The sequence below is a fragment of the Lonchura striata genome, chromosome 2 (assembly GCF_050655825.1).
Source record: "Lonchura striata isolate lonStrDom1 chromosome 2, ASM5065582v1, whole genome shotgun sequence".
NCBI classification, from domain to species: domain Eukaryota; kingdom Metazoa; phylum Chordata; class Aves; order Passeriformes; family Estrildidae; genus Lonchura; species Lonchura striata.
Window position 1 is genome coordinate 92162251 of NC_140704.1, and position 12226 is coordinate 92174476.

At 33.7% G+C, this 12226-nt stretch overlaps 1 protein-coding gene across 7 annotated transcripts in view; it reads right to left on the reverse strand.

Moving 5' to 3' along the window:
* The window catches only part of PTPN3 (protein tyrosine phosphatase non-receptor type 3), a 158940-nt gene that overhangs the window by 54406 nt on the left and 92308 nt on the right, over window positions 1-12226 (reverse strand). For all 7 annotated transcript variants that reach the window (XM_085571780.1, XM_085571779.1, XM_085571781.1 and 4 more), the window contains 3 exons: window positions 10516-10603; window positions 5616-5704; window positions 358-421 (listed from right to left, as the gene is read on the reverse strand). In XM_085571780.1, coding sequence (XP_085427906.1) covers window positions 358-421; window positions 5616-5704; window positions 10516-10603 — 241 coding nt within the window. The remainder of the gene's footprint in view (window positions 1-357; window positions 422-5615; window positions 5705-10515; window positions 10604-12226) is intronic.

A 12226-nucleotide genomic window follows, 5' to 3' on the forward strand; every position in this document is an offset into this window, starting at 1 on the left:
AATATGCTATATTAAAAGATATTGGAGCAAGGATGGAGATCTGCATTTACCAGAAGTCTCCAAGGGAGAAGAAACCTCCATGGGAAAGATAGAGTCCAACAGACTCAAAGTGGAGGGATTCAGTATTGGAAAAGAAACAATAAAAGGGAAAAAGAGAGGGAATAAGCAGATCAGAATAGCAAGACCAAGTTAACAAAACAGAGTTTCAAAGGCACATTACCCCAACAAAGCCTTTTGATCCTTTATTTGTAGGTTACATTTCTTTTATATTGAATGCAACCTTTGTTTGTAGGTTGCATTCAATATAAAATATCTAATATGGTCACTTGAGTTAAACAAAATTAGAGAACTACTTACATGTTTTTGCCGTTGTTGTATAAAAAACTTTTTCCTTTTAAAGGAAATTTTTAATATGTTCACCCTAAAAGAAAGAAACAGGCCATGAAATATCAAGCAATGTGATAAACAATGAAAAATAATACTGTGTACAGTGAGTCTGAAAGATTATAGCTGTAAAATATTCAATGAATAATATACAGCCATCACCTGTGTTGAGTGGCAAATAGATGTCCTGGTTTAATCTTTAAATAGTTCACAGCAGTTCTCTCCCACCAAATCTATTATTGCAGCAAAAAACTCGATGACATCTTCTACACTAAGCTGCACAAATGTTAAATGTGTCAACTTTTGTATAACTTTAGAGTCATATGACAACTGTGACTAAAAGAACAAAATGTAAGACCCTAATGACATGATAATGTTGGTCTTACAACAACTGAAACTTTGCAGAGGCTTTACAGAATTGGTTTCATAATATGAAAGATATCATGTACTTCTGTTAATCACTAAACAAAATCTCTAGATAAAATCATAATTTTAAAAGGATGAAAACTGTAGGAATGAGTGTTAATATATTTTTCACTTCATTAACATTGCTATGCAATTTATGTGGTAATTTTAGAATTGAACACTTTTTTTTTTCATATACACAGTGTGAATATATATTTTCTAGGGTAAAGATAACAACTGGAATTGGTGCTAAAGCAATTTTCATTTTAATTATATGCTTATCAGTTTTGCTAAATTAAACAAACTTCTACCCACCTGCACACCTTCCCATAGCAAAACAAGATTTGTCAAAAATACCTACATTTTCTCTGCAACAGTTCTACTTCAGTAACTGAAAACCTGCATTTTTGGACAAAGAAATCTTTGATCTATAGTCAGCTGGAATCTTATGGAGGCCTTAAGGAAACCTATTTTGGGTCAGATCAAATAATATTTTCCTGGAAATAAACTATGAAAGTGTTTTGTAAATTTACTGCTAAACGTCTGACAATATTTTCATGAACTGATGCTTCACAGGATGTTAGATATCAGGTATGAACTTTGTTGAAATTTCTCTCAGTTTGGCACAATTTTTGCATCACTCTCATCAAGTGGGATGGCATAAAAACTCTTTCCCCACTGTTCATAGGAGAGGCACTTGAGTTACAGAGCAACATCCTTCATGGATACAGGAGAATATATTTGTCAGTTACTAACAAGAATATTAATGGAATTACCTATCCCTCTCCCTGCACAAGAAGTGGAAAACAGTGTGTGCCGTTTTCAGAAAATGCCTTTCTCCATCAATTACAGAACCACAAAGAAATATGTATTTCAACGCTATTCTTTGACAAGGCAAAGTGGTGTAAAAATTAATGGAAAATTGAAATCATATCCACCTCTCCTGTTAGGCCAACTCTTAAAATACTTGTGCCATTTGACTTGCTACCTGAAACATCAGTGATCTGTGTTGCTCATCTAAAAAGTCTTGATTCTGAATTACATGACAAGTAATATAAATTTTCAGTTGTATTTCCTGAGCTGCAATTCATTGTATATTAATTCTTTCTTGATTCTAATACTTCTCTGCCTCAACTAGTACCACACAAATTTTGTACTTTGGTTCTTTCTTGTCACATTTCTTGACTTAGACTAAATTTCAACAAACAAGTTTTTGGAGTTATTCCAAAGTTGCCATCATGGTCTGGTCTTACCCCAACACTGAGCCAGCTGAAATGCAGGACACAGAAAACTAACCTTGCAGACTAAGTGAAAAACCCTGCAACCAACAACAAAAAGGGAGCCAGCATCCTAAAGCACCAGAACTACCCGTCACTCTCCACTACCCCATTTTTCTAAAAAAAAAAAACCCAAAACAAACAAAAAACTACCAAAACCCCATCAAAACCAAAACAACCCCCACAATTCAGTGCATGACCATATAATCACTTTAAGCCAAATCAGGGCATTAAATATCATTACTTTGACACTTTCTAAATAGAATACCCCTCAATTCCATTCATTCTTCTTAAAGTACATCTAAACCTATTTAGTTCAGGCATAAAGAACACATGCTACTCTGACATTTTTATTTAACAATAACTAAAAGTTATTTGCAACATTATAACTACAAATGGACTGAATGTTCACATCTAGAAAAATCTAGAAAAAAATCTAAGAGATTAAGGTGTCAAAGCACTTAGACGTAACAATTTCTTGAAGATGCCATACCCAAAAATTGTATTAATAGAATGCAGTTACTGTTATTATAACTGATGGCTCAGTGGCCCTTTTCTCTCACCAATAATCTGTTCCGTGACTACGCAGCATTCACAAATCATTAAATTTCATGGTTTACTTAAAAAGCATTCACTAGCTGTAGCACATTAAGAATGATGGATCTTTTGGGTCTCATCTTCCTATCATTCACAAGCATCAAAATAGATTTGTCACTCCGTGGGCCACGGAATTGCTAATTTTTGATTAAACTTGCAGTCCTGCCCCAGAACTTAGTACTAACAGCTGGTACTTGTGACTTGAAGCAAAGAAGTTTCTTTACCTGTAAATCCTACACTTTGCCACCAAAAGAAGTTTTCTGTCCAATTTGCTATGCAAGATATTTGTTTTCCAAGTTTTAACTAGCAATGTATTATGCATTCCTCAAGCAGTTTCTCTGAAGTTTTCAAAGCAGTGAAACTGCACACAAAATAGCATTTAATACCTAACCTTAGTTGCTGCTGATATAGTGTTTATATGTTTTTGCCATTAATATTTTACTTGCAAAATCATTTGGAAATTACCACAGAACAGTTAAAAATCCTTGAGAATAACTCTGCAGAGTGCATAAAATACTGCATTAAATCCAAAGCTATTTTTTAAACCTATCTTGACTTGCATTGCCGCTGACTGATCAGTCAGCTCTTTACGTAGGTTGCTTTGATTGAAAAGCATATTTTTGCCAAGGCAGAACTCTCTCACTGCCTCTGTTCCTGCAAACTTTTGGTCCCCTTTGACTACTACCATATGGCATAGTTGTATTGTTGTCATCCACTGCAGAGTATTTTACTTAAAATTTTGGAAAGAGTGCTTTGGTGGTGTTTGCTGCCACCTTGAGTTCTAAGTCATTAATGGGGAAGTTTGCAACAGTCTGTAGGAAAAATGACTTGATACAAATGGTGTTCCGAAAAGAACCTAAATAAACACTACTTCAGGCATTACAGAAATGTATCCTGCTTTGAGATCTAAAATAAAAGTGAGAATCCATACTACAAATAAATCCCAAGCAACTCTGGTCTGGTGGGTTTTCATTGTTTGCTTGTTTTGGTGGGATCAGGAAATAGACAACATTCCTGCACAAAGATGTATTATAAACTCATGCAAGATAACAGAAATAAAATATCAAAAAGTCAACCCCTGTGTAGGGAGCTTTTCCTTTCAAGATGAAAATAAATTTTTAGTGAGAGAGAGGGAGAGAGAAAGTACTCAAGTAGGAAAGCTTGGAGCAACTGCATGAGCTGTTGCTGAAAATATTACTGCCTAAACCTCATATTTTAGAGTGGGAATTTGAAATGAAAAACCTGTGGGTTTTATTTCCCTCATTTTTTTTCTGTAAATAAAACTAGGCTTTTGAGAAAAATGTTTTAGCATCTGTGTTATTCCTCTGTGCTCTTCAGGAGTAAAAGTAGCACAGGAAGTTGTAGATTCCTCCGGCCTTGTGTGCTATAAACTATCTTTCCCTTCCTTGAAAAAAATCATGTAGTCACAGATTTTAAAATGCCATTACTCTGTGATTTTCAGGAACAACTGTTATCAATTCATATCTTACTTAGGTCAACTAAGTTGGCAGAACAAGACTGGCAGAAGACAGAAAATATGCCTCCAGCTGGCAGTTTTTAAACCTGCAGTGGTTCAAAGAAGCTGAGAGGCTGATGTATGAAAGAGCAGCACTTAAAGCAAAAAGATGAAAGGTAAGTCTTTTATGCTTCAATGTGCATTAGAAATGGAAAAATGCAAGTTTTGACTGTGCTGCTGCATGAGAGCATTATTACTGACATGCATTTATCCAGGATTATTGCAGTATATACCAGCAAGTTGAAATGCAACTCACAGCAAAGAAAAAAAAAAAAAATCCAGAGACCATGCAGTATATTTTCCCAGAGAATTTAAATCGAAACTGAATTTATTGCTTTTCTATAGGAAATAGCTGTTTAGTTGGGTTCATAAATGAAAGGATGGAATGGCACTAGTATTTAAAGACTAGAGCTAGTGAGCTTTTTTTTTTTTTTGTATAATTAAGGGTCAAAAGCAAGTTTGGAATGTATTGGAATGCATTTTTCTGTCATGATTAAGAACACTGTACTATCTTACTGAAAAAGTTATCTGAAAAATTGTTACAAATTCAACAAAGAACTCACGTATAACATGACAAAGCTATAATTTTATCAAGCATAAAAAAAATTTCATACTTAGTTTAAAAAAGAAAGACTGGAAAAAAATGAAAAAAATTCTTTCTGATCCAATCCAAAACCCCTTAAGGAAATGCCCAACCTCCATATAATTTCTTATTCAGGTTATAATTTTTAGTATGGTATAACTAATGAAGCCCAAATGCACTTTAAAAGAGTTATAGCTTATGTAACTTCTCGTGTCATTCACAATAGAGTTCTTGTGCATATTATTTCTTTGCAGAGGTTATTTTCTACAGCATAATCATGTATTCTAATGTTTTATGTATCAGAGAAGAATGTGAAGGTCTCTCACCTGCTTGTTAATGTTATATACCCATATTTGACAAGATTTTAAAATTTCAAAATTATATTGTTCTATTTCCTGTAAATCTGAAACTCCAAAAACCTTATTTATATTTATACTCCAAGAAGTGAGTATCTTCTTGCTGAATGCCATGTTAAAAAGTCCAGACTGAACTTAATTCAGGCTGAGTTAGGGGCTGAACTTTAATAGCAATACTGATTGATTTTGTTTGTTTTTAAAGAGACATATTATTGAGCATAACAGCAGAAAATCTTTAAGACCACAGGGTCCTCCTAATAATGTACTCATACTGGTACATAAATTAACTTGATCAAGACTTCACACAGCACAAGGACTTTAAAAACCTTAAAGGTATAAAAGGCTAGGCAAGTTTTCATTTTTATCTAAGCACAAGAAAATACCACAATATTCCATAAAGAACAGATATATGTATTGTAGGCTTCTTTGGAATAAATGTGAAAGCAAATGAAAGATTTAAAAAAACAGAAATATTTTTTTACAATACAAGAATTTACCAGGGATAGAAGCTTGTACAGATGAGTTTTCTATACACAGCAATTCCACCAGATGCAATCCCAATCATGAGATCTAGATTATGGAGATCCTAAAAAAGAAAAATACTGTAAGAACACAAATGCAGTTTATGTAATTCACATTTATCTACTAATAAATTTATTTTCAAGCTTTCTATATGTAAATCGCTACACTTGAGGAACAAAATCAATGACATTTTTGAGTTTTGATTTTTGTCCATCTCTTTCCTTTGATGTTATCTATTACACATTTTACATATTATTCATTCATAAAAGTTGTAATGTTCATCCTACTACCCTGGATGTTCCTTAGGTCTGTATCAAGAGTAAATTTGCAAGTCTAGCCTTATTAATTTCAGGAAAGAAGCTGAAATACTCCCCAAGATTAGTCAGGTAAATGTCACAGAATTTTGGGAACTGAACAAAAATTGCCTGATTATATGCTGTTTAAAAAAAGAGAGGAAGTAATTCCTTACTTTTTTCCTAAAAGGTCTTACCAAGAAAGACTGCACAGGAGGTGACCACAATTTTGCATATGAGAATACGTTGGAAAAATACATGTGCACATGAATATTTCATACACTAAATTAAATCCATTATTAACTAAACCAAAAGGTATGCATTAGCTTAACACATGCAACTGGGAAAAAAAAAAATCATAATTTTATAATCCTGTCTAGGTACTGAGATACTAAAGAGAAAATACATTCTCCCATAGAAGCAAATATTTGAGTTAAAAAAACAAACAAACAAAAAAAAAAAAAAAACAACAACAACAACAAAAAACCCAACAACAACAAAAAGGCAGAGAGGAGGATGCTGGATCATCATTTTGAGCCTAAATCCAGACTGATGTTAAAGAAGTTACAAACCTTGACTTCCCCTTTCCTATGATCAATACACAATAATGTGTTATTACATAGATTTCTAAACAGAGATAAATGTATACCCAAATCCACATGTAGTAGAATCCATTGTTTAAAGTATCAGTTTTGACTCAAAAAGCAGTTTCAGAGTGTTTTAGGACAGCCAATGGTAACAGATTCTCTTAATGCTTTCAGTAGCGCAGTTGCTCCTCTAGATGGTACTCTGGGCTCAATTAATATATGGCTTTCCTCCATGTCCAATCCCAATTTCTTTATATTAATAAGGTACAGAGCATGTACTCTGGCAATACTGTAGAAAGTCTACAATAAATCCTTTAAAAACAGTTGAACAGAAGTGTGATACAGGCCCATGAATGAGAGAAGTCCAACCTAATTTGCAAAGCATAATACAGGAATCCAGAGCTGACATCCCAGTATTTTAATACCTGGGAAGAACAAGGTATTCAGGAGATTAACTGCCTACAGTTTAGCTGTTTCTGCCTGATATGGCCAACCTAAAGCAGGGTAGAAAATTGCATTATTAGCACTTTGAGCTTACTCCAGGTTCCTGTTTTTAAAAATCAATACTATGAAGAAAAAAATTTTAAAAGTAAAACCTTAAAATCTACATGATTAAGTAGAAATAAAGGATTATCTAAAACACTTGATAGGGATTAATTAGGCTAAACTTCCAGAAGCTTTGTCAGAACAAAGTTCATTCCTTACCCTCCTCTGCACCAGCCCAAACCACTAATCTCCATGTTATTTGTTATTATGAATTTTCTTGTATTGAGCCTAAGAAACACAAAAATCAAGATGCTGGAATAGCATAAAGAGAGGGTCTCTTATATGAAATATGATACTGATGTACAGTTATTTCTCTTGCAAAACATCATGTTAAATAGCATAAAAAAAGAAATAACATACATATATTTATTTTAAAAACAGGTAACACGAAGATAATAATAAAAAGGTTGTAAAGAAAAAAATTATAATGCCAGGCATCTAGCTAGTTAAGTACTGATTAACATTTGATTTAATTTACAATTACCATTTTGATTTTTGTAGATATGGAAATAATATTGATTCAACAAATTTTCTATCTTCAACTCTGAGTAAAAATGAAAGATGAGTTAACAGTAAATTAATTATTGAGCAGATGGGATTGTGGTCCTGAGTGAAAAGGAGAATAGAAATTCAAGATATATCAATATAGTTTTAAGATATTGAATTCACTCTCTTGAGTCTCCTAACACTATCGCATATTTTAATATTTTAGCAGTTCAGTTTTTCATCAAAAAAAGCAGAATTGTTTGCACATGAAAACTGAGCTCAGATTGAAATTGCATGTTTAGTAAGTTGCTAAAAAGAAAGCTCACAGTTACATTAAATATTTAACTTTCTATCATAAAACAAAAAAAAAAAAAAAAGGAAGCTATATATCCATCTGCTCTTTAAGAAACATTATCCAAAAGTATCCCACTCTCAACCACCAGTACAGGAGCAGCAGCTTCTTTGGGCCATTAGTATAAAAGTCAAGTGTTTCCTGGTTATTCTGACACGCAATCTAAGAGGAACAAGATCATCAGAACCCACAGAGCTAAAGGCTTGCACAGAGACACAGTTTAATTAGCCCCTGCTAAATCTGGTCAAGGCACTGGGATGTGACAGAACTGGAAGGATGATTTAAAAGCAGTACTGAGAGTGGGGAAAATATCAGGAGGCACTGTAAAAATCCCTGCCAAAGCAGGGGCAGGACATAGTAGCCTCTGTGAAGAAGCAGCTTATAAACCTTCACTGTAAAATTCTTACAGGCCTGTGGGAGCAAGATCAACCTCGTGTTGGTTGAGAGGTTTGCCCCATGGCATTCAATCCAAACAGGGACTTGCAACTGATGTTTTGGAAAGACAAAACTTCAGAGACAACCAGCTACACCCTAACAACTCTTCTTCTCAGCTTCAGGTCATTCACAGCTAGAGGATTTCCTGGTTTAGAAGCTTCTTTTATGTTTAATGGACTGCAGTGACTGACTGCTCCTGATAGCTATTTCACCTTGGGCATCCATTAAATCAGAAGTAAAACTTACAGTTCAACGACAGCCTTCCAGGAAAAGTGCCTTTACTAAAACCTGTTTCTTTTTAGGTAGACTGAAGGTCTTGGCTATTCACATTCCCCATGCTGTTCACCTGCTACAGAAGGCTTTTCCTTAAAACAGTTATGATTATTATCCTTCTCTGTACTTTCGTTTTTCCATTACCTACTCTGAGACAAGGAAGGGAGAGGAAGAATGAAGCTCCACATTCAAATTATATCAAAACTTAGTTTGAAAGGTGGCATGATATTTTCTGGTTTGGGTTCCATTTCCTTCCTAGCAGCTTCTAAATGTTTAGATGTCTAGTTCAACTGCTAGAGAAACCAGATCAAATATTTCTTCCTTAAAAAAACTGAATTTTGATAAAACTATTATTTTGAATTGAAACAGAAGCAAAATGGTCTACAGCAAAATTTAATTTAGCTGAAAATGTCTGAATCCAGTCTATTATCACTACTTGACTTGGCACTGGTAAGACCACTACTGACATCCTGCATGCAGTTCAGCAGCCTGCAGCTCAGGAAGGATAATGGAAATTAAAAGAGCTTGCAGAAAAAACATCCCATTAATATTAAGAGACTGGTCACATAGCAGAAATCTTAGCACTCATGTTGGCTTATCAAAATACTAGGCTATAACAGAAGTTTAAAGAAAAATATCCAATCAAGTGCATATAGTGATCTCAAGTGTAACACTAAGAGCTTCTTCAATAAAGTAGAAAGGTGACAGATGACCCAATGAACAGACTATACAAAGTCAGATTTAATAAGATCATTTCCTTTCCTTTCTACTTTTCTCCATTATTAAAAAAAGTGTCTATCTTTTGAGTGCTGTATTTCATGAATATGAATGTAATTACAGTGGCGTCATACAGAAGTACTTTAGGAATTTCTAGAAATCCAATGCAACACTCACTTATTTGTGGCAGCATAAAGAAAAACAAGAAAATATGCTGAAGGAAGCAAATTATTAATTCTATTCCTTCCTCATCATTAAAGAAATTAATGAATTTTTCATTATAACTCTTAGTGTCAGGATTATTAACAAAAGTCAAAAAAATGTTAAGAAAACTAGAAGTCATCTTCACCTAGGAAATCAATTATCTGTAGTAGACTTCCTTTTTACATGACAAGCCTTACACCAAAACAATTTACTATTGCAAAGAAGCACTAAAGGTACCGTGCACATTAGGATGCAAATAAAAAAGCATTTTGGAGATTCACTTCAGATCAATAGTGTAGCCAAAAAATTAAATTGCAGTAAACAGTGAAATACTAAGACATGTCTCTTATCAATGAACACTCTGTAGGTGAAATATTTCAAATATATTTTTAGTGGTCATCTTTCAGGTTGTTAAATACTTCTTAGATTTAGCCTGGAATCAGGGAACACAGGAATTTAAAAAAAAAAAAAAAAAAACAAAACAAAAAAAAAAAAAAAAAAAAAAAAAAAAAAAACAAAAAACTACCACACCACAAAACCTCTATATTCTTAACACTTAGGAAATTAGTGCTAGAAATTCAGAGAAATTAAACTCTTAAAACACCTGCCAACTAATAGCATTAAACAGAGCATTTCATTTTCTCTCATGCTAAGGAACTCAGAAACCTTTGTAAAATCAGAAACCTAATGTAAAATATACTGCAGTAATTCAATAGTTTATCTTAAAAATATTTTGTTACACTTTTGAGCAGCTCTAGCTTATTTGGTTGAATTTCCAGCATCTGGAAGGTGCTCAAAGGTCATACAGCCTTCCAGCAACATGGAAGGTCACATAAGTTACTGAAAAATTAACCAGCTCTACTTAAAAAGAACACATGATAAAGTCAGTGCTTAAATATTACTTTTTTTACTGCTATTAATTAATGTAAAAAAAAAGCATACAAATTTACTTTCCGAGGGAAAAATTACAATGTAAACATACTCTACCACTGTGCAATTCCACTCCATAGAATTCAAGTGTTCTTGCTATATTTATATAGCAGGACTCTGCTTCAGATTGCTTGAGGCCACTACAAGAAGGGAAAAAAATAATAACTATGAGCCACAGACAAGTCAAAAGTAAAAGATATTATAACATATTTATTCCAAATGCATAAAACCAGAAGAATGCTGAAATTAAGTGTCTCAAACAAAAACCTCACATGAAGTAGTGCCATAATTTCTTTAGTGGTGAAGGCCCTGCTAAAGTACTCCCAAAAAAATGAGTGAATTATACATGATTTTATTCCGTTAGCCACTCTGGACAAGCTCTTTTTATAAAAATCTTTGCTATCTGTTATGTTCAAAGGGACAAGGAAACAATTTCCCTATAAAATCTGAGATTTTAGTAAGAAGCTGCATCTGTAAATATTGTATATTTCATAGTCTCTTAGAAAGAAGTCATGTAGAAGAAAGATAAGAAGCATTAATGCACTAATAAAATAAAGGGGAGAGATCAGATTAAATATTAAGGTAATGAAACTCACAAAAGAAAAGCCATCTAAGTTTACCTAAAATCCGTAAGTCCTAAAATATTTTTTTCTCCTGCAGGTAAGACATTGAAATCATAAAAGCATTTGACCTCCCTGTCTTCAAGTAAGCTTCTATAAGTACAGGTAAAAACAACTATTTGCTAGATAAACTTCCCAAACAACATGCATAAAATTACATTAATCAAATTAAATTTAGGTACAACCTGCAAAAAGCTGACGGAACATTGAGTTATATTAAGAGCTCCAGCATCTAATACTTCCAATTAATATCCCTCTTTTTAAATGCAAAGCCATCAAAATACAATGCCCTGAAACAGCCACTCTAGGAAATATTACATCATACTGCAGAAAGTTGAAAGCTACCTTGAACTGGAAACCAATGGCCAGCATGGCTTGAGGATGGCATAATATCACGAAAAAAGAAAGCAAAGATGAAGAAAACTGCTGTTTATCACAATCCTGAGCTAAACTGGTTTCTCAGAGCTATATGTACACTGACTATTGTCACCTTGATTCTGAAGAACTTTAGCAGACCCTATATCTTTCACTGTGTCAGAAAATTATAGAAGCAAATGATGTGAAACGGCCATTTTGTTATATAACAGGATGCCGAATACGTTTGGAAGAGTATATTAGTGACATTTTAAATTATTTGATCAAGTACTTTGTTCAGAACACTAACAAGATATTCTTGCTGTACACTAACAAGATATGCCTGTGCATTTTAATTCTGTATTTGTATACGCCATCTACACCAGACCAGTCATGCCTTGGGTCTTGAAGGGCCAACAAGTATCTCAGCACAGACATAGGTTTTTTACTCATTGTTGTTACACTCTTCTACTCAATTAGAGGTGAAACGAAACCTTCAGGTCCCTAAGCAGATGGTAATTATTCAGTGAGATAAACAGGCAAGAGGAAATTGGTCTTGATGTTCCAATTTTTATAGTTGTTGATACCCAAGGACTAGCAAACTTCATCTGCAATATATTTAGTTTCAAATGCATTCTTCTCTTCTAACTGATGGCTGGATCTAGCAAGCACTGTGAAAACCTTACCAGTTTGGACACTATCTGCATCCTAAGATCTCAGGCTGCTTATGTTACTAAGCAAAACACAGCAGTAAAAACCACATTAGAACCAACTACATACAGAAAAATC